Here is an 18,073-nt window from a genome sequence, read left to right on the forward strand (position 1 = left end):
ATTACTCATACCTCTATTACTGCTGTGCAATATCCTTCGTTTCATTATAAGCTACACCTAACTTGACAGTTCATGCACTATTACCTTATACCGTATTATCATCAACCCGTAAACCCACTTTGTACTTCACACTTATTTTATACTTATACCCACTTGGTACTAAATTTATTTTCTGACAAGTATTTTTTTTATTTATTTTTTTTTTTTTTTGCTAGTACTTCTATTCCTGTGTGCACTGACATAAAGGTGAGCTGCTGTAACAAGAGTTTCCCCCCGGGGATCAAAATTACATAGTATTATGTTCATGGCGTTTTGTTGGAAATAAATCAAATGTTGCTTTAATGTGTCTTTTGTTAATTTAAAGGGAATAGCATGAATATAGAATACCCTAATGTGACATGCTTTAAACACTAAGCACTTTAAGCACTGTAGTATTTCATATGTGCTGCAGATACATTGTTGCAAGAGACTCTTCTGGACATTTGGAGTACTGTTATAACACTGTGTAGCTGACGGTTTCCAGAAGTGCTATTGTGGTTATTTCCTGGATTATTCTGAACAGTTTGCACTAATTATGTTTACTTATTATCCTTCAGATAACCACAACTTTACAAACTGATAATAAGCTGTCTATTAAAACTGGATACAGGATTCAGTGTACACATCTGCCCTTACTCCTGTGGAACATTATTAGATTGGATTGCGGCAGTTTTTCTGCCGGACGAGGTTTGACTTGTGTACGTGAGCCTCAAATCTATAGATTTCAAACAACCTACACTATCACTTTCAGATTCATTAACCTTCCCATTTGAAAACTTTTTTTTTTTTTTTTTTTTTTTAAATAACATTGTATTATAACAAGGCCTTGGAGTCTCCTCTTCCTCAGTGAAACCCCTCTGGGGTCCAGTCCAGCACAGAGGACTAACTATTCACGGGTGAAACGACAGCATCCTGCAGATGCACGTCTTTCATACAGTTTTGTTATCATTCAACTGTTAAATCCCATTAAAATGTTTTAAAATATTAATACTTTCTTTGAAGTTTACTTTTTTTAAATGTTCCACATCTTTCATACAACATTGTAATGAACATATTTATTTACTAGGTAGATAGGAATTACACCCGTTGAGTAATGACCTGGAGTGGTGCCTCTCACTGACCCTGAAATTATTATAGACTTTAGGAGAAACACATGTATAGATACATGTGTGTCCCAGCAGGCACGTGTACACACATGCACATACACACGAACTATGGGTTTATGTAAAATATTCACTGCATTCTAAGATTCAACCATAGCCATCAAACTGTTTGCCATAAACTAAATTGGAGGTTATACAAATGATACTAATCATGAGTATATATAATATGTATAATATATAAAAAAATCACATTAGTCTAATTTTTGAAGTTCTTCGTATTTAACGCTGGAATTTCCCAGTGTCCCATAATGCGCCTCGGTCAAATTCAACTGCTCAACGTCTACAAACAGCAGTTCCTTTGAGGTAGGTAACATTAGCTATGTCTCTCAAATTCATAAGTAAAGTAAATGCAGCTTAGCACTTGATTTGATCATTTCCTTTCCTTATTCTTATTGTATTTTTTTTGTTTGTGTTTATGTTTTCATGCTGTAAAAAGAATTTCTTCTTGTGGGACAACAAAGATCTTAACTGAATTGAACAGAAGCGAAACAGAATCAGTATTGCACTTGTTTTATAACTGCTGGTAGAGTCATATAACAGTTACTACTCTTGACAGATGTCTGTTAATTAGTCGAATTAGTAAACTAATTTATTTCTCTGAATACATCATTGTTTTTATCTGATCCTACTAACAAAACTGTATAACTGATTTATCTTTCAGGGAAATATCATATTAATTAAATAAGAGCAACAAACAAACAACTTCAGAATTTTCTCAGTTGATGTGAAAAAACCCTTCACTGTAATGTTGACTGTACTACCGCGTCCCACATTGTTCAATAAAGGTTTTTACAAAAAAACGAGAGGGGCGGGACTTCGGGTGACGTCGTCACTTCTGCAAAGTATTTACGCACTTCCGCTAGTTTACCAACGCGCCACCGGAGATCGTCGCTGATAAACAATTACATCTCAACGCCGAAAGTTCTTTGTTCGTCTTCAGCGCTAACCTAAGCACCACGATGGCTGATAAGATGAATATGTCTCTGGACGACATTATCAAGCTGAGTAAGAAAGGAGGCGGCGGCCGCGGAGGAGGATCGTCCGGGTCGGGTGGAAGTTCAGGTCGGGCCGGTGGTTCGTCTAGGCCGGCGCGGAGTCGACAGAATAACTTCAACCGTGAGAGAAACAACAGATCCACACCGTACACCAGGGTATGAAAGAGAAGCAGTGCAAATTGTGCCAAAATGGAAATGAATGTACCGTGTCGATGCGTTTTATACGGCGTCCTTGACGGCTTATCGGTTTTGGTTAGCGTTACATGATAATGGACTTCCCCCGCAACGTTAACGAGTGTGGTTAGCAGCAACAGGGGAGAAGCTAGAAATCCTGAATTCCCTGAAAGAAATGAGCCATTTCCCGCCTGAATAACTTCATATGTCTGCTATGTGGGCCGCGTCCCACTCTGCATTAACGGCACCAAAAACAACGGGTTAACAGCTTCGTCGTAAAAACATGTCCCCATGTGAGACTAGCTTGGATGGATTTGTGCTCAAGATGGCTGCTTTGTGTCTGAAGATGTTCTGTGAGAAGTTGTCCTCTGAATTGTCAGTTGAGGAGGATCCGCCACAGGTCGCCAGTGCCCTCGCGTGTAAATTATCCAGAATTTAAAAAAAACGAATTTAACGTCCTTATTTATTTTCAATGGCGGCAACCGTGGAACCTCAACAATAGCCACAGTGAACATGTTTTGCTTAATTAAATCTCTTTTTTTTTTTTTTTTTGTTTTCTATGGACTTGAACAGTTTTCATCTGCTCCAGTCAAAATTTCTCTTATCACCAATTTGATGGGGCCGGAAGAGGAAGATTTTAAAAAAACAAAATAAATAAATAAAAATGTCATTGGGGAAAAGCCATTATGCCCTTTTGGATGGACTCTTCCTGTGGAAAAACTGGATGATCCCCTTGGCCTGATTCCCAAGACATTTTTTGACATTACTTGACTGGTTATATGAAGAACAGTGGCGGTCAGCTTTATCAGACCTACATCTACTGGGCCCATGTTTGGTTCTGCCCTGTTGTCGTCTAAATCAAGCCCTTTGTGTTGCCTACAGACGTGACAATCGCCCTGTTCATCGCTCACCTATGTTGGCATTTGTGGTCAAGTAATATTTATCTGATCACCAGTCCACCCTTTGTGAGTTATTGCCAACACGTGGAACCTGAAGATAGTATTATTTTCTTTTGTTGCTCTTCACAGCCCAGAGAGTTACCGGACAAATGGCAGCATGACATGTTTGAGGAGCACGTTGGTGGACGCAGAGGAGACAGTGCGGGAGCAGAAAGAAGTGTAGAAAGTAGTGGCAAGCTGCTGGTTTCCAATCTGGACTTTGCTGTGTCTGACTCCGATATCAAGGTAATATACTAAACCCAGTTAATCCACTTTTGCTAGCATCAACGTGTTGTGAACATGACTGACGTTTCCACTTTGCTCCCCAGGAGTTGTTTTCAGAGTTTGGGGCATTAAACAAGGCATCTGTACATTACGACCGGTCTGGTCGCAGCAAAGGAACTGCAGATGTTCACTTTGAAAATATGGCGGATGCACTCAAAGCCATGAAGCACTATAATGGCGTCCCGCTTGATGGTGAGGATTCAGCTCTCGTGCCACAATGACGTTGTCGTACTTTGGTTGCTTCTTTAGAAGTACTTAAATAAAATGCTCTCTCTCGTTTCAACTCCGTTTTTAGGCCGCCCCATGAAAGTCCAGCAAGTGACTTCAGAGGTCGACACACACAGTAGACAATCTACACAAGGGTAAGTTGTGGAAAAGTGGCCATGCAATGATGAAGGCAGGGATTTAGTTTGGGAAGATCGATGATTGGGAATTATGGGGAGACAAACTTTGATAAACTGAACTGACAGTCGCAGTATGTGCATACCAGCGATTGGAGGTTATAATGTAAATGTGGTCTCATCTAAAAACGCCGGATCTTTTTGCAGTTCAAACCGAGGCTTTGACCGGAGCAGACTTGGACAGCCCAAGTTTGAAAGGAGTGAAAGGAGACAAGGTGGCGGCAGCGGAGGTTTCAGAGGTCGGGGAAGAGGAAGAGGAAGTGGAAACAGACCCCAACTTTCTGCCGAGGAGCTGGATGCCCAGTTGGATGCGTACAATGCCAAGGTTTGTACTCGGGTTGCATAAAATTTATTTTTATTCTGTATTTTCACCATACTGTAAACATTATTGCTCATTTTAATAATCCTGTTTCTCATATTTAAATTTCAGATGGACACCAGTTAGAAGCGCTCGGAGAGGATGCTGCTCCTGTCCCTCCCAATTTTTTTTAATTTATGTTATTTTGTAAAAATCTGGTTGATCAGATATGATGGATCGGACCTTTATTACACTTGTGTTTTGAAGCCATTTTATTGTATGGACAGTTGTATGCTGTTGATTTTTTTTTTTTTTTATATTTCTCAGTATTTTTGTAGCCTTAGTTTTCTGGTGCAGTTTTTATGTTTTGAGGATTCCTCTCCTGGGCCACCAGCTCCTGCGCGCTTTTCCAAATGTATGGACAATTTCTTTAAATCTGCAACAAGATCGAATTTTTTTTTCTTTTTTTTTTTTTAAATCACGTAAACATGATTCAATGGTTTGACAGACTGTTTTAATGTAATGTTAAAATTGTTAAATGTTATAGTTCTGTCATTTGATACGGTATACTTGACACATGGACATTTCAAAGAGTTTTGTACATAAATAATTATATTGAATCGTTTTTAATGGTTTTTTATTTTGAAATGTCTCCTCTCAGACAGAAAGTGCTGTTGCTCTTCACTGTGACATTATCTGCTTTTTAAAAGAAATGAATGGAATCCAAATGAAGACGACTGTGCAATGTTCTTGCTATTGTTGTGCACTTTTCTTAGTATTGTCTACTAGGCTTGTCGGCTTTAGCTGTTCAGACTTCTTAAGCGGTGACAAAATGTGCAGTTTTAAAGCGAAACTAGTTTGCTGAATGGTGGCCACAAGTGACAATTACGGGTTAAAGGTAAATGATGCTGCTAAAACAAGTAGAGAGGAGTCATGTCCCTTACAAGACTTCATCTACCTAAAGTCTGTTAACATGTGCCACCACAGGCTGTAGCAGCTTTTAATTATTCAGAGAAGTATTCTGTTATTGATTTCTTTAAAAGGTTACATAGTCTCATCCTAAGGGTTGTCCAAATGACTTTGTAAACAGATGCTTGACCACCGTTCAGACATCTTTCTCGCGGACACAGTCATAAGTATCCTGGTTGCCTAATTCAGTCATGTGACAGAATAAAAAGAGAAACCAGTGTTTATCACTTGCATGTTAGCATTCTCTGTAATCCCTTTTTACTCTTATAGTATTCAACGAGTGCAAAATGTTTTCGTCTAAACTATGCGTATATGCAAGAAATTCAATTAAATCGTGATTTTTTATTTATTTTTTCCCCGGTGGCGCGCGCCACCATACGTCACTTGCGTGCGCGTACCTGTTCCCGGAACCGCGTTGCGCGGGCGGCGCACGGGGCGGCGCCGTTCCCTTGTTCGCCATACTTGCACGGGAGCGCAGAGCAACGAACGCATTTACTGCAAAGGCACCTGAAAGCACTACTGCATTTAATATAAAGGTATGTCTCCTCCGTTTCAAGTGCAGCTAATATGACTATTTCTAGAATAATCCTAACCGGCGCACATCGCTGAAACCGTTTTGATTTCACTCGTGCTCCCCGTCAACTGATGATAACTTGTCAGGCTAATGCTAGCCGCAGGCTCTGGTTAGCTTGGCTGAATTGTTCCCAGCGAACGAGCTAGCCACTTGTGTGTCTCTCTCTCTCTCTCTCTCTCTCTCTCTCTCTCTCTCTCTCTCTCTCCTCAGTCCCACCCTGTACGAGAGGGTCGGCACCAGGAAAAGTTGAGCCCCATTGTTCAGTAAAAATCCATTTAATCATTCAGGCTAGTTAACTTTTTGCAGCTAGCAGTGCTGCCTCTATAAGGTTACTGGTGGGCTGTCAAAAGCGGTATGTTAGCCGGTTCTCTGAAAAGATGCCAGTCTACCGCGGTAGCGTTAGCTAGCTGCCACAGTCATTACATGTAAATAACGTTACTGTCGGTTAGCCTCATTAAATCACAGTAATCTTGACATCACACATTTGTGGTGGACATTACATAATTCAGTAGCATTTGCAAAAGCCACAATCGTGTCACCACAGCTTACTTCTTTCCGGCAAGCATTGTTTTATTCAGTTGCACTGATTTCTAAAGCTGTGATTTGTAACATTTATGCAGCCATGCACAGGAAGCCTTTCCAACCAAAGAGAAGGGAAGAGGAACTTCTTGATTTTTCAGTTTAATGCCAACAGTTACATAATGCATCCACTCTGAAGCCCACTCCCCCACCAGCATCTCTTGCAAACAGCCTTCATTCAAATTTAGTCTCTTGCAGATATAAAATTTAGTTATGCAAAACAGTGGAGTGCATTTTGAGATCAAAGGAATGTTCAATAAAAAGAGTCTGACCCTTCCTCTACTGGGTCTATACAGTCATTTCCAAAGGTTGAGTAATATTTAAAGTCAATGCTCAACCATATTCGAAATTTTCTAAGAAAATCTATCTTAGATTGTCATATAAAGGGATGATAGAAAATCTGTGCAACCAGTGGAGGTTAAATTTGAGCAGAAGCATATTTTACAAATGCTTTCCAAGCCTTGAATTAGTTAGGCTACTTAAACTAAACTTGACTTGTTATTTGTTCCTTCATGTGTCAGAATGTGTGTGTGTGTGTATGGTAGTAAGGAAGACCAATGAAAACTTTGAACAGTGTTTTGGACCCCGCTCAGGCGCGTTTATGACTACGGACTAAAGCTCCCCAGTCGGCAGAGTTCGCTCCTTTACTGCTTTACAGACAATCCTCTAACGCCTGCTAGTTTGGGCAGGTCAGAGGAGAGAGTCGGGAAGAGTATGCTCAGAGATTCTCACTTCAAAAACCAGAAGGAGGAATCTGTATAGTGATAATCACAACAGTCTCTACAGATGTTGACAGGATTATTGTGAGTATTAGTTATGGTAACTCAGGATATAAAATACTTCACTGTTTTTCCCTTCTCATTCCAAATTTGCAATGTCCAACAATAATAGAAGTTTTGCAATATACAGTTAGTTGTTCAGACCTACTATCATGTCCTAAAACTTTCTCATCCACTTCCACAATTGGCACTCTGGTTGACGGTGGCTGCTGAAAGAATTTAAATCCCTGAGTGGTTTCTGTCGTATAATGTAAACTGTAGTAGGTAGGTATTAAAGCATTATTACTGGCTTAAAACTGTTTGGGCAGATGCAGGTAAAATTAGCTCAGTTACATTTCGTTATAGCTGAATGCATGTCTGCAACAAACAATCCTTTTCTTGATTAATCAGTTAAGCGTTTTGTCAGAAATCAGTAAAAAAAAAAAAAAAGCCTGTCACAATTTTGCTTGTTTTGTGCGATCAACTGTCTAAAACATTGAAGACAAAAAAAAAATTTATGGATTATCAAAATAGTTCTACATTAGGGCTTTAACTAGGCCTGACTATTATTTTCATTACCGAATAATCTTCTGATTATTTTCTCCATTAATTGATTAATTTTGTGGTTTAGAAAATTGTTAAAATGGCTCATCACAATTTACTAAAGCCCTATGTGATATCATCAGATGTCTTATTTTGTCTGACCAAGTCTAAAGCCCAAAGATTTTAAGTTTACAACTATATAAAATAGAGAAACGCAGCAAATCCTCACATTTAATCGATCATCAAAATGGTTGCGGATTGATTTTCTTTTGATCGACTAATCGATTAATTGCCTAATGGTTTCAGATCCAGATGAATGTAAAATGCCCTCTGGTGTATCTGCACTATGCAAGTCTTACACAGGTCTACAGTGCCATTTGTTCAGTCCAGCTGAATATTTGGCACTCCAGGGAAGGATTAGACTCATGCAAATGCCCATAGAGAGTTTACATCCTTAATTCACTCTGCTGGTTTTTCCACATTACTGCGAATTAGTATTGTACACAGAACCACCCTTAAGGTTTCTTCTGGAGTAGCAGAGCTCAAAATGTTGCAAGAATTTTTTTTTTACAGTATTAAAATTGCTGCATTTAAGTGATAAAAGAAACAACCAACACTAAGGTGGTGTAGGAGAATGTAACTGTCTACACTGCATTGCTTGAGTCTGAACAAGGGATTCAGGGCCTGCTGCGCCGTGTAGTGCTGCGGGTGGGATGGCCTTAACGTGAATGTCAAGTCTTTTGGCATAAACAAAGCTCTTCCTGCTTTTGTTACTCGTTATGCTTATGCTTCAGCAGAGGGATTTCTTTCCAACACTAACCTCCTTAGCAAGGGATGACCCTGAACAAACAAGGTGATTTGCTGTCAAAATGAAACTTAAACCCACTGGCTTTGCATAAATTTAACACGCTGATTCATTTTCCTTCATTTCCTGATATGAATTGTATGGCTTCCTCATCTGGTGTTTTATGTGCACAAAAGTAATGTAGTCATGTAGCTAGGGGGGAAAGAAATATATACTGCATTACCTGAGTTTTAAAACAATGTGTCAGTCTTTTCTGAAACATCCCCACAATCTTTCTCATGCATTCAGTCCTTGTCCTATGGCCTCCCCCAGGGATCGGCTTTGTATCATGTGATGCATGATGCCTCATTCATGACTCTCCTAATGGCGGTGATGTTATTTCAGAGAAATGTGTTTAGATGATATCACAAAGCAGCCAGAGTTAGGTCAGCAGCAGCAGCAGTGTAAAGAGAAACGCTGCTGCTGTCGCCTTATCAGCACAACCTCACTGTCACACACCAGAGCAGCTACAGATCCAGGAGGCTGGACACTTTCCATCAGCATTCCTCACTTGTGGTGGTCATCTGCTTGTCCTGTGATTTACAACCTCTTCCCCAAGAGGCAAGTGTCCATTAGGAATACAGGATGAAACATTTGAAAATCTTTTCTTTTTCCTCCTCTTCTTTTTTTTCCTCAACCCTGCCTGCTTCATTTCCCTCCCCATGTGCCATTAATGCCCACTATTTTTCCTCCCCTTGCACCCACTCTGTCTCCAGACATGGCTGAGGATGAGGTGACTCCGGAGCAGTTAGCAGCCATCGCCGCTGAAAACGAGGAGCCAGAGCCGGTGAACTACAAGCCACCAGCCCAGAAGTCTGTTAAAGAGATCCAAGACCTGGATAAGGATGATGAGAGCCTACGCAAATATAAGGAAGCACTGCTTGGCTCTGGGGTCTCTGAGGCTGGTAATGCTGTGTGTGTATGTGTGTGTGTGAGAGAGTGTGAGAAGAGAGAGAGAAAACAAGAAACAGAAAATGTTTGTTGTTAAATAGATAGTTGTCTCAGGTTAAGTAGCTTAGATTAGGGTTGGGCGATATGGCCAAAATCTTCTAGCACGGTATATGTAATTTTATATCACGCTAACTGTATATATCACAGTACAGTCATTGTTCTGTAAATTCAATTAAGAATTGGTTTAAATAACCGTACTGTACTTCATCACATTTAGTTATTTTCTTCTTTCATTTGGAACTTCCATACAAACAAAAACAACTCCTCCTGCTTTGTATTTACAATTTCCCTCTCCTCCTCCATGTTTTCTTGTCACGCTCTTCTTTTGCGGCGGTTGGCACACCAGCTTAGAGGTGCGTTACCGCCACCAACTGTCGCTCTCACGTCACGTGAGAACGTGGTAAGCAGTCCTGCTGCCCAAATCGCGTTACCTTGCGAGGCAGCTGGATTCGCAAGATCACGAGAGAATCCTGATTTGCTACACAGCCTGCCCCGAATATACAGCAGAGACACTAAGGGACAGCTCCCGCTGTGGAAACGGTATTGCCAAATCTCTACCGGTGGACACATTTCTACTGTCACACAGTATATACCGTCATATCGCCCAACCTTAGCTTAGATGCATAAACGCAGATCCGTCTTGGGAAGGATGCTACCTGTTTGGCTAATAGATTGGCATAGATTGGGCTTTGAGGTATCAACTGCATTTAAAGGTGGGGTACACGATTTTTCTAACCAATATTGTCATTGTGATTAGAATTGCACATATTTTCTATAAATTAAAAACAACTGACCTGTATTTGTGGTTGACATAGAATGAAATATGATTCGTTGGTACCAAGTATGATCATGAATTTATCCTTCAGTGGGATTGAGAATAAACTAAAGTCTAATTAATGCAGAGGCTGTCCCAACTACAGCAGAGCTGTCCTGATTTCAGCTCCCCTGAGCTCACTCTGTTAGACAGCGGCTCGCTGCGGGACACGCATCCTGTGCGGGCCTCGTGTAAATGTTTGGAGTCTGGTCTAAGTTGTCTGCATGCGTCTACACAAGTGTTGTCACAATAAACACACAAACACTGTTTAATGTCTTACTTGCCATCCTGAGGTTATGTGTTCTCTTGAATTCAACGAAACTCTGCATAGTATTTACCAAAGATGAAATTGGAGGTAAATGGTGGTGAATACACACGGCGAAAAGTGTTCAGTAAGGATTGCACGTCTGGGAAAGTATGTTTGAAAATGTCTTGGTTGCCTTTATTGAACCATCTGTTTCTTTGATCCTGCCTCAGATCCCAGTGTTCCTAATGTCCAAGTGACCCGGATGTCTCTGATCTGTGAAACCGCCCCAAACCCCCTGGTCCTGGACCTGCAAGGTGAGTCCCTGTTCGGGCTGGTTTATGAAGCAGAAATAGATATTACTTACTTGTTTACTTAAATGTTTGCCTTTTGCGAAAAAGGATGGAACTAGTCAGCGATACGGATGCCCTTAGATCATTCTGACAGATTGTAGAGCTTGTACGTCAAATTAAAAGAGGTCATAAGCAGCTCTTTTTCATCCAAACGTTAACAGTTGAACTGAAAATCTGCAGTATGTTACTCCACCATATTCTCCACACATCATCTGAACACAGAAATGTTTTCTTCCATATCTTTCTCCTACTAACTATATTTGTCCCAGTCAAATATAGCATCACTAATGACCCCAGCACTGACTCTGCTTATTTTCATCCAACAGTACTTACAGATCCATCTGTGAAGGTTTGAATCTGTGCTGAGCATGCTGTAAATGAATATGGATTCACTGGTTGCCTACAGAGGTAGAGAGGTATAGAGGAGGTACATAGACTGGATTCTTTTTTTCTGTTTGGCTGATGACTGTAAAAATGTACTTACGATATTCCCAGTGACCATTTAGCGGTTAAGACCCCTGCCTCTGTAGCTGCTCATGCCCCAGCTGGCCTAGATTTGAATCCATCCAGAACATTCTGTCCTGTGTCTTCCCGTTCCTGCATCAATCTTGATTCTTCTACTTTCTCAGCTAAAAATAATGACTGCCCACACTGTAAATACAATTAAAACAGTTCAGAGTTTGACTGATGGTGGGTTTTTTAAAGACCCTGCCAGTAATTTTAGTTTAAAGTCACAGATAGCCCATAGTGATGCTGATATTCAGCATTTTCATCGTCCAAAAAAAGTATTCTATATTGAAATGAACTCTTGTTATGGTAGAAAATACCCTGAAAAAATGTATACCATCATGGGATGCTAAAATTCTCTATATGAATTACAGCCTTTGCATCAGTTATCTTTCTACTGGATGGTTGGTGAAATGTGCTTTTCAGTGTAAAGTCCCCTGATGTCCCGCTATGAGCCCCAGGAACTAAAAGTTAGGAATACATTTTTAATAGTCTTTTTTTTGGCACATTGATGTTTGCATCTCCACTTATCTGAAGAACCATGAAGATCTGGCAAGTTAGAAAGATAAGAGGCAACCTCGTTGTTTGAGTGTTAGTACATTTTTGTAACGTGACTGTGATGTTTCAGTTGATGTTGGAAAAAGAGACCTGCAGAGGTGAAAAGGGAGACTGAAAACACCCGAAATGTTAGACGCCTGTCCTCCAAGTAGTAATGATCGGCTGGTTCTTTTTCTACCTTTGGACACCCACTCTGTCTTATGTTCTATTTTTCAGGCAAGTCACTGATATTTAAACATCAGTAACATTAAAAAATATCATCCCGAGTTTGCTATCCCTAATATTGATACTAGTGAGGAGTGCTTGTTTACAGTCTGAATAAATACTGTACACAAGTTGTAGCAGTTGCGAGGCTTCGGTGTGTCCTCAAGGTCCAATACTGAAAACTCCACCCGGACAGTTTTTGGGCCATCATAATAAATTTGTACCTCGGGGCTGGAACGTTTTGGGGGCTGGAAATAGGTTCCTGCAGTTGAAATGCAGATAAATAGTCTGAGTATCTCAAAATGTTTCTGGGCTTCTGGAGACATTTCATTTCTGTGGCTAAAAAAGGTCTTTGCCCTTTAAAGCTTCAGTTCCACAAATCAAAAAAACTACTATTTACTTAACCCTAGTAGCAACTAGCCATGCAAATAGTTGTATCCCGATTTTGTTCAGGCTACTTGATAATTCACAGACCTTGAATAATATCCTCTGACACTCTATCAACAAAAGCTGAACATCACAAGCTTCACAGAAGACTGACATTTTTTCCGGGCTGTTGTATTGGATGCATATTGTTTAGCTCGTGTTGTTTTGTTTTGTGAGTGAAATGCATCTTTAGGTTGTTTGTGAAGCCGCAGTAGAATCCTGCTGAGGATGAGTCATGCAAACTTAGTCAGTGAGTTAGATCACTATCAGTAAAGGAATCAATGCAGCTTCTCTGTGCCAGACCTATCTGATGTGGGATTATTGTGGCCTTGAAGCTCAGGCACTAGTGTAAGACAAGAAGAGGAGAGCACACGCTCAGCTCAGCAGGAACACGATGGAAGCTAACGCACAAGTCAAGAGCCTGTTTTTAGGGGCCTGGGAACTACAGAGCAGTCCTGGTGGTCAGCACCCAGGGGACTGCCAGATCATTTAAAGAATCTGGCATATAAATGTATTATTATCATGTCTATAGTATCATGTATTTCTCTACAATTTTTGTTATGGCTAATGGCTGACGAGGTACAACGAGCTTGGAATTTTATTGGCCAACCAAGAGCATTGGCTGGTGACTTGGCCCAGAACAATAAACTTTGAACAAAACTGCAAGTTGCACTAAACAGACTCAAAAACATTTCAGAACTCAGATCTGTAATAGTGTTGAAACAGCTGGGTAAAAAGACCCTCCATATTTCTAAGTGAAGGTATGATGTCACACTTACTCCAAACTTAAACTGTAAAGAGAACTTAGGAAGGAGTTTTGGTATTGGTTGGTTTTGTCCTGAATTCTCCTTATGATCAGCATCACTGTGACTATGATGAACGACATGTTAATGCCTGTGCTTTTTTCCCTTTTGGTTCGCAACAGGAGACCTGGAAGCCTTTAAGAAGCAGGCCTTTGTTCTGAAGGAGGGAGTTGAATACAAAATAAAGATCAGCTTTAAGGTGAGAGCTGCTGTAGCTACAGCTCTGTACAGGAAAAATGGTCATAGTCTGTTTCAGTGGAATATGAGTGCATCTGTCCTTGTTATTCACTGCCATTATGAAAATGTGAATGTTCCAATACATCAATCTGAGTTGATTCAATTTGACACTGATAATGATTTCAAATCTCTGATATTTGGGTTATTGATAACATTGAACCTTTTACATTTTCTAAAGTTTCAGGGATACTTTGCCTGAAGTCCTTGTTAATTTCTAACCCTCGTTATTACCCAAGCAGAACACTTCTGTTGTTGTCTTTAACAATGTTTGTGTCTCATCAGGTGAACAGGGAGATAGTTTCGGGTCTGAAGTATGTGCAGCAGACATACAGGAAAGGAATGAAGAGTGAGTGAACAATTTCTGTTGACCAGTTGGAAATTATGTCCACAAACACACCAGTTCTTCCTCTAAACTCTCAGTATTAAACAAGTAGTTATCTTTGTGTCCGGAAATGTCTGGAATTTAGCTCTTGCCAAAAAGTTGCACAATTAAATGTTGAGGGTCATTTGAGCATGTGAAAATACAGGAAACAACTTTTCATTATCGTTCTCCAAGTCCAACTGTAATTAAATTTCCTTTTTTTTCTTCTGCCACAGCATACAGAACTGCTTTGTTAACTACATGTCCTGTGCTTTCTTGGGAAATAAAGATCCGTACCCAAAAAGGGATACATTTATATCTTTTTGGTTTCATGATGGTGCCCCCCCCCATCTGAGCATGTGCCAGTCAGAATGCGATTGTTTCTGTCTACGTGGACAGACAAGATCATTGCGTATAGCCAGTCAAAACATTTCATGTTAGCCATCACTGTTCTGTCCTTGGCTGATGGTGACAGCAGCATGCCGCACAATACAAAAAAGTCAGACTTTGAACAACAACAGACATTAGCTTTCGAGCTATGTTGCACATTGGCTAATTAGCTCGTCAGTTGTAGCACATCGAACAGCTTAAAAACATACCTGCAAATGTCAGTATCTGTGGTTTAATGTGGTCCTTATTCTTCAATACCACTGCTAACGAAACACTCTCTGCCCTTAGCTTGTAAGCTATGGTTAGCAGCACAAGTTTGTTTATATTTTGTCTCGGTTTCCTTGCTGCCTCAGCTGTCAATCAAACAGGTACACAGGCCCGCCCACTCAGAGGCTTGGAAGCTAAAGCAGCATACTGATGTATCTCCAAAGACCTTTTTTCCTCTTTTCAATAGCGGAAAAAAAGGAACAATAAATTTGTTCGTGGTGTTTGACTGCAAAAAGAAATTACTATTGTGATTTCAGTTGGACTTTTAAGTTTCTTACCCACTGGTGAAACATACAAATTAGGTCAAAATCCGTCAGTGAGCAAAAATATAAAAAGCAGAAAGACCCTCACCTTAGACGAAATGAAAAAACAAAAACTGTGACAGACGTCCCAGTGGCCGAGGGGTTTAAGGTGCTGACCCACAAACCTGCGATGTCCCAGGTTACGACTCCAGGCAGGGACCTTTGTTTTATGTCATTCCCATCACTCTCTCCCCTCATTTCTTGTCATCTTGCTACTGTCTGCTCTCAAATCAAGGTACAAATGCCCAAAAATTATATGTATGTATATATAAATATAAACATGAAGTGTTTTGTATGGAGTCAGGGCACCACGAGCCTCCAGAACAGCTTCAGTGCTCCTTGTTGAACGCCATTCCTCGACAAGATATTCCCTCATTTATATATACAAATTTAATCAGGTAATCTCATTGAGATCAAGATCTCTTTTGCAAGAGAGACCTGAGTACAGCAGATAGAAAGAAAAACAATGACATAACAGAAGGACATATAGCATCCGAGACAGTCACATGCGGTCTCACGGAGAGCATTGTCTTACACGTTGGTCCAATATCTTCCATAGGTGTGAAACCGGGTTGAGATCTGGTGACTGTAAAGGCCGTAGCATTTTATTCACGTCATTTTCACCCTCACCAAAGCATTCAGTGAGCCCTGGTGCACAGAAGCATCTGCATTTTTCCACTCTTTTATTCAGGTTTTTCCTTTCATTGGTCCCGCCTGAATATATATTATGACAACCAAGGGTTGTATATACAGACTTGTTTTTTTCTCTCTGACCATAATGTCCATTCTCATTTGTAAACAGTTGATAAATCGGACTACATGGTGGGCAGCTACGGGCCTCGTCCTGCTGAATACGACTTCCTGACTACGATGGAGGAGGCTCCTAAAGGCGTGCTGGCCCGAGGCAACTACGTCATCAAATCCAAGTTTACTGACGACGACAAGCATGATCACCTGTCCTGGGAGTGGAACCTCATCATCAAGAAAGACTGGAAAGACTAAAAGAGGCCTTTGTGTTTGGGGGTGAGGGAATAAAAATTCCCCCATGCCCGTGTGTTCCTCAGTCGCTCCCCCCATCCCCAACATGTGTCCGCCATTTCTGCCTTCTTTGTTTTTACTTTGTGTGCATTTCACGCTCTCATGCCTTAGTTCCCGCCTCGCCGTCTTAACACCCTGGCATCATTCTCATCTCTCTATCAGCATCAGTAGCAGCGGCAGTAGCAGCAGCAGTCTCCCCGTCCATCCGTCCATCACCTCCCTACCTGCCCAACGTTTTATTGGTTGCACACGAGCCACCTCTGTTCACCAACCTGCCATCCCCACTCACCCCCGAGCTGTGCCACGTAGCACCTGACTTCCTCACGCCCAGCCCTGTAGTTTTCTTTTGTCCCAGATTTTGCTGCTTGAAGAGATTAACCCCGCCCTCCACCTCTCCAGAATGGTGTCTTCCTCTCGCAGTATGAAGTACATGTGGAAAAGCAACTGTACAATCAACTTTTGTTTGCCTTTTTTATATAATTGTATCAATGGTTGTGTAATGTGACTGTATTCACATCACTGTTAATCAGCTGTTGTGTTCATAGCAGGCCCCACCACATCCACGTGCCCCCCTCTTCCTTTGCTTCCCTACTTGCTTGCTGTCTTTTGATATAATTACCAATACCTGCCTTGGAAAAACAATTCATTCAGCTCTGCTCTATGGCGCCTCCCTCCATTCCCTAAATGTATTCACCCACTCCCCTTCAAATGGGACTGGGACCAAAGTGAACAAGGGAGTAAAAAGTGTAAGGGTATAAAGCTGCCTTATGTATCGACTAATGTCTAAACCTATTAATGTCTATTTAGCATGCCTTGTTTGTATGAGCAGTGCTTGCTATCAGGTAGTCTGTATATCAAGGGCTTACTCTCGCTACCAACTAACAACCATCTGTAGCCCTGTTGTAGTAGAGACTGTTTATACAGGTTACTCAGATACAGCTCTGCACACGCCCACTGCCCCCAAAATAAACTTACCTTGTAATTGGAGGGGACTGAATGTTAAGAATTGGAGGAAGGATACCAAACCCAGTGAAAATCAGTATTGATGAATCTCGGCACTCTTGTTCCGTTTAGCCATGAGGCCTTAGCACTAACTATGATCGTGTGGAGAAAAACAAACATTTCTAATTTAGCCTTTTTTTTATTTTTTTGTTTTGTCGTTCCTGTTTGCCTTAATGTATATCATTCCCCCCTGCAAAGCCACCCCTCGCTCGTTCAGATTGCTTCATAACTCGTAGCCTGCAGTCAGGAGATCCCAGGTGTGGTGAGGAGTGGTACCAGAGAAAGCACAGGAGGAGGCTGAGCCAGGCACCGTCTGCTGCTGCCGCCGCTGCCGCCGGAGACCTCGGCGGTGTCTGGTCTCACCCACAGACAGACGCTGGTTGTGACGAGAGGAAACTGACCTGGCCTTCAGCCTTTTTACCCAGTGACCCGGTCAGAAAGAAAGCAGTGAAAGAAGGGTCGGGTGACACTACTAGAGAAACACAACAACTCAATATTTAATGAGGATGAGGGTTTTAAAACACAACTAACCAGTAACATTAAATTGAAATCGACTCGTACTGTATCAGAACATATGGATGTAAAACTTTTTTTTTTTTGTTTCTTCTGATAATGATAACTATGTATTCCTGCTCCATACATTCCTTCACATTGTACAGTTTCTATGAAAACGCTGGCATGCTGGTGGGGTTGTATATTCTATCATCATTTGTGATTGCTCTTCTCAGTCAATAAAGATTTTGCTCAAGTTGGCCTCTAACACTGTTGTTTTTTGCAAATAAGTAATACTGCTTGTACCTGGACAAATACTGTAGGAGTCTCATATTTTACTGTGTGTAAATTGTGTTAATAAAGGGGTTCACTACACACACAATTCAGTTTACTCATCACGAGTACTACAGCACGAGTACTGTGTTTTTCTTTGGCTCTGCAGGAGCTTTGGGTTATCTTAGCTTAGTCTTTGAGACTTAACATTTATAACAAAACCTGTGTTACAAAACTGGAAGTGTGGAGTTTGAAAGATGCCGGCATTTATTAGACAGGGTCTCGCATAAA

General features: G+C 41.0%; 2 protein-coding genes across 2 annotated transcripts; both read left to right on the top strand.

Annotated features, from left to right (window-relative positions):
• The first annotated feature begins 2,038 nt into the window (after positions 1–2,038).
• On the top strand, positions 2,039–5,025 carry alyref (Aly/REF export factor). The gene is made up of 6 exons (XM_044188835.1): positions 2,039–2,353; positions 3,400–3,555; positions 3,639–3,786; positions 3,890–3,956; positions 4,143–4,320; positions 4,426–5,025. The coding sequence occupies exons 1-6, from the start codon at positions 2,162–2,164 to the stop codon at positions 4,438–4,440; spliced, it is 756 nt and encodes a 251-aa protein (XP_044044770.1). The 5' UTR covers positions 2,039–2,161; the 3' UTR covers positions 4,441–5,025.
• Positions 5,026–5,643: 618 nt separating this feature from the next.
• Positions 5,644–17,765, top strand: arhgdia (Rho GDP dissociation inhibitor (GDI) alpha). The gene is made up of 6 exons (XM_044188836.1): positions 5,644–5,798; positions 9,277–9,465; positions 10,803–10,886; positions 13,543–13,619; positions 13,940–14,003; positions 15,780–17,765. The coding sequence occupies exons 2-6, from the start codon at positions 9,279–9,281 to the stop codon at positions 15,977–15,979; spliced, it is 612 nt and encodes a 203-aa protein (XP_044044771.1). The 5' UTR covers positions 5,644–5,798; positions 9,277–9,278; the 3' UTR covers positions 15,980–17,765.
• Positions 17,766–18,073: the final 308 nt, after the last annotated feature.

Source organism: Siniperca chuatsi, linkage group LG3 (assembly GCF_020085105.1).
Source record: "Siniperca chuatsi isolate FFG_IHB_CAS linkage group LG3, ASM2008510v1, whole genome shotgun sequence".
Taxonomy (NCBI): Eukaryota; Metazoa; Chordata; class Actinopteri; order Centrarchiformes; family Sinipercidae; genus Siniperca; species Siniperca chuatsi.

What these genes read in the sequence shown, in the direction of transcription:
- arhgdia (XM_044188836.1), top strand. Translation starts at nt 9,279, where the DNA reads ATGGCTGAGGATGAGGTGACTCCGGAGCAGTTAGCAGCCATCGCCGCT. An exon ending in CTCTGGGGTCTCTGAGGCTG is followed by an intron (nt 9,466 to 10,802) that starts GTAATGCTGTGT and finishes ATCCTGCCTCAG; the next exon opens with ATCCCAGTGTTCCTAATGTC. An exon ending in ATACAGGAAAGGAATGAAGA is followed by an intron (nt 14,004 to 15,779) that starts GTGAGTGAACAA and finishes ATTTGTAAACAG; the next exon opens with TTGATAAATCGGACTACATG.
- alyref (XM_044188835.1), top strand. Translation starts at nt 2,162, where the DNA reads ATGGCTGATAAGATGAATATGTCTCTGGACGACATTATCAAGCTGAGT. An exon ending in TAATGGCGTCCCGCTTGATG is followed by an intron (nt 3,787 to 3,889) that starts GTGAGGATTCAG and finishes CTCCGTTTTTAG; the next exon opens with GCCGCCCCATGAAAGTCCAG. An exon ending in AGTAGACAATCTACACAAGG is followed by an intron (nt 3,957 to 4,142) that starts GTAAGTTGTGGA and finishes ATCTTTTTGCAG; the next exon opens with TTCAAACCGAGGCTTTGACC.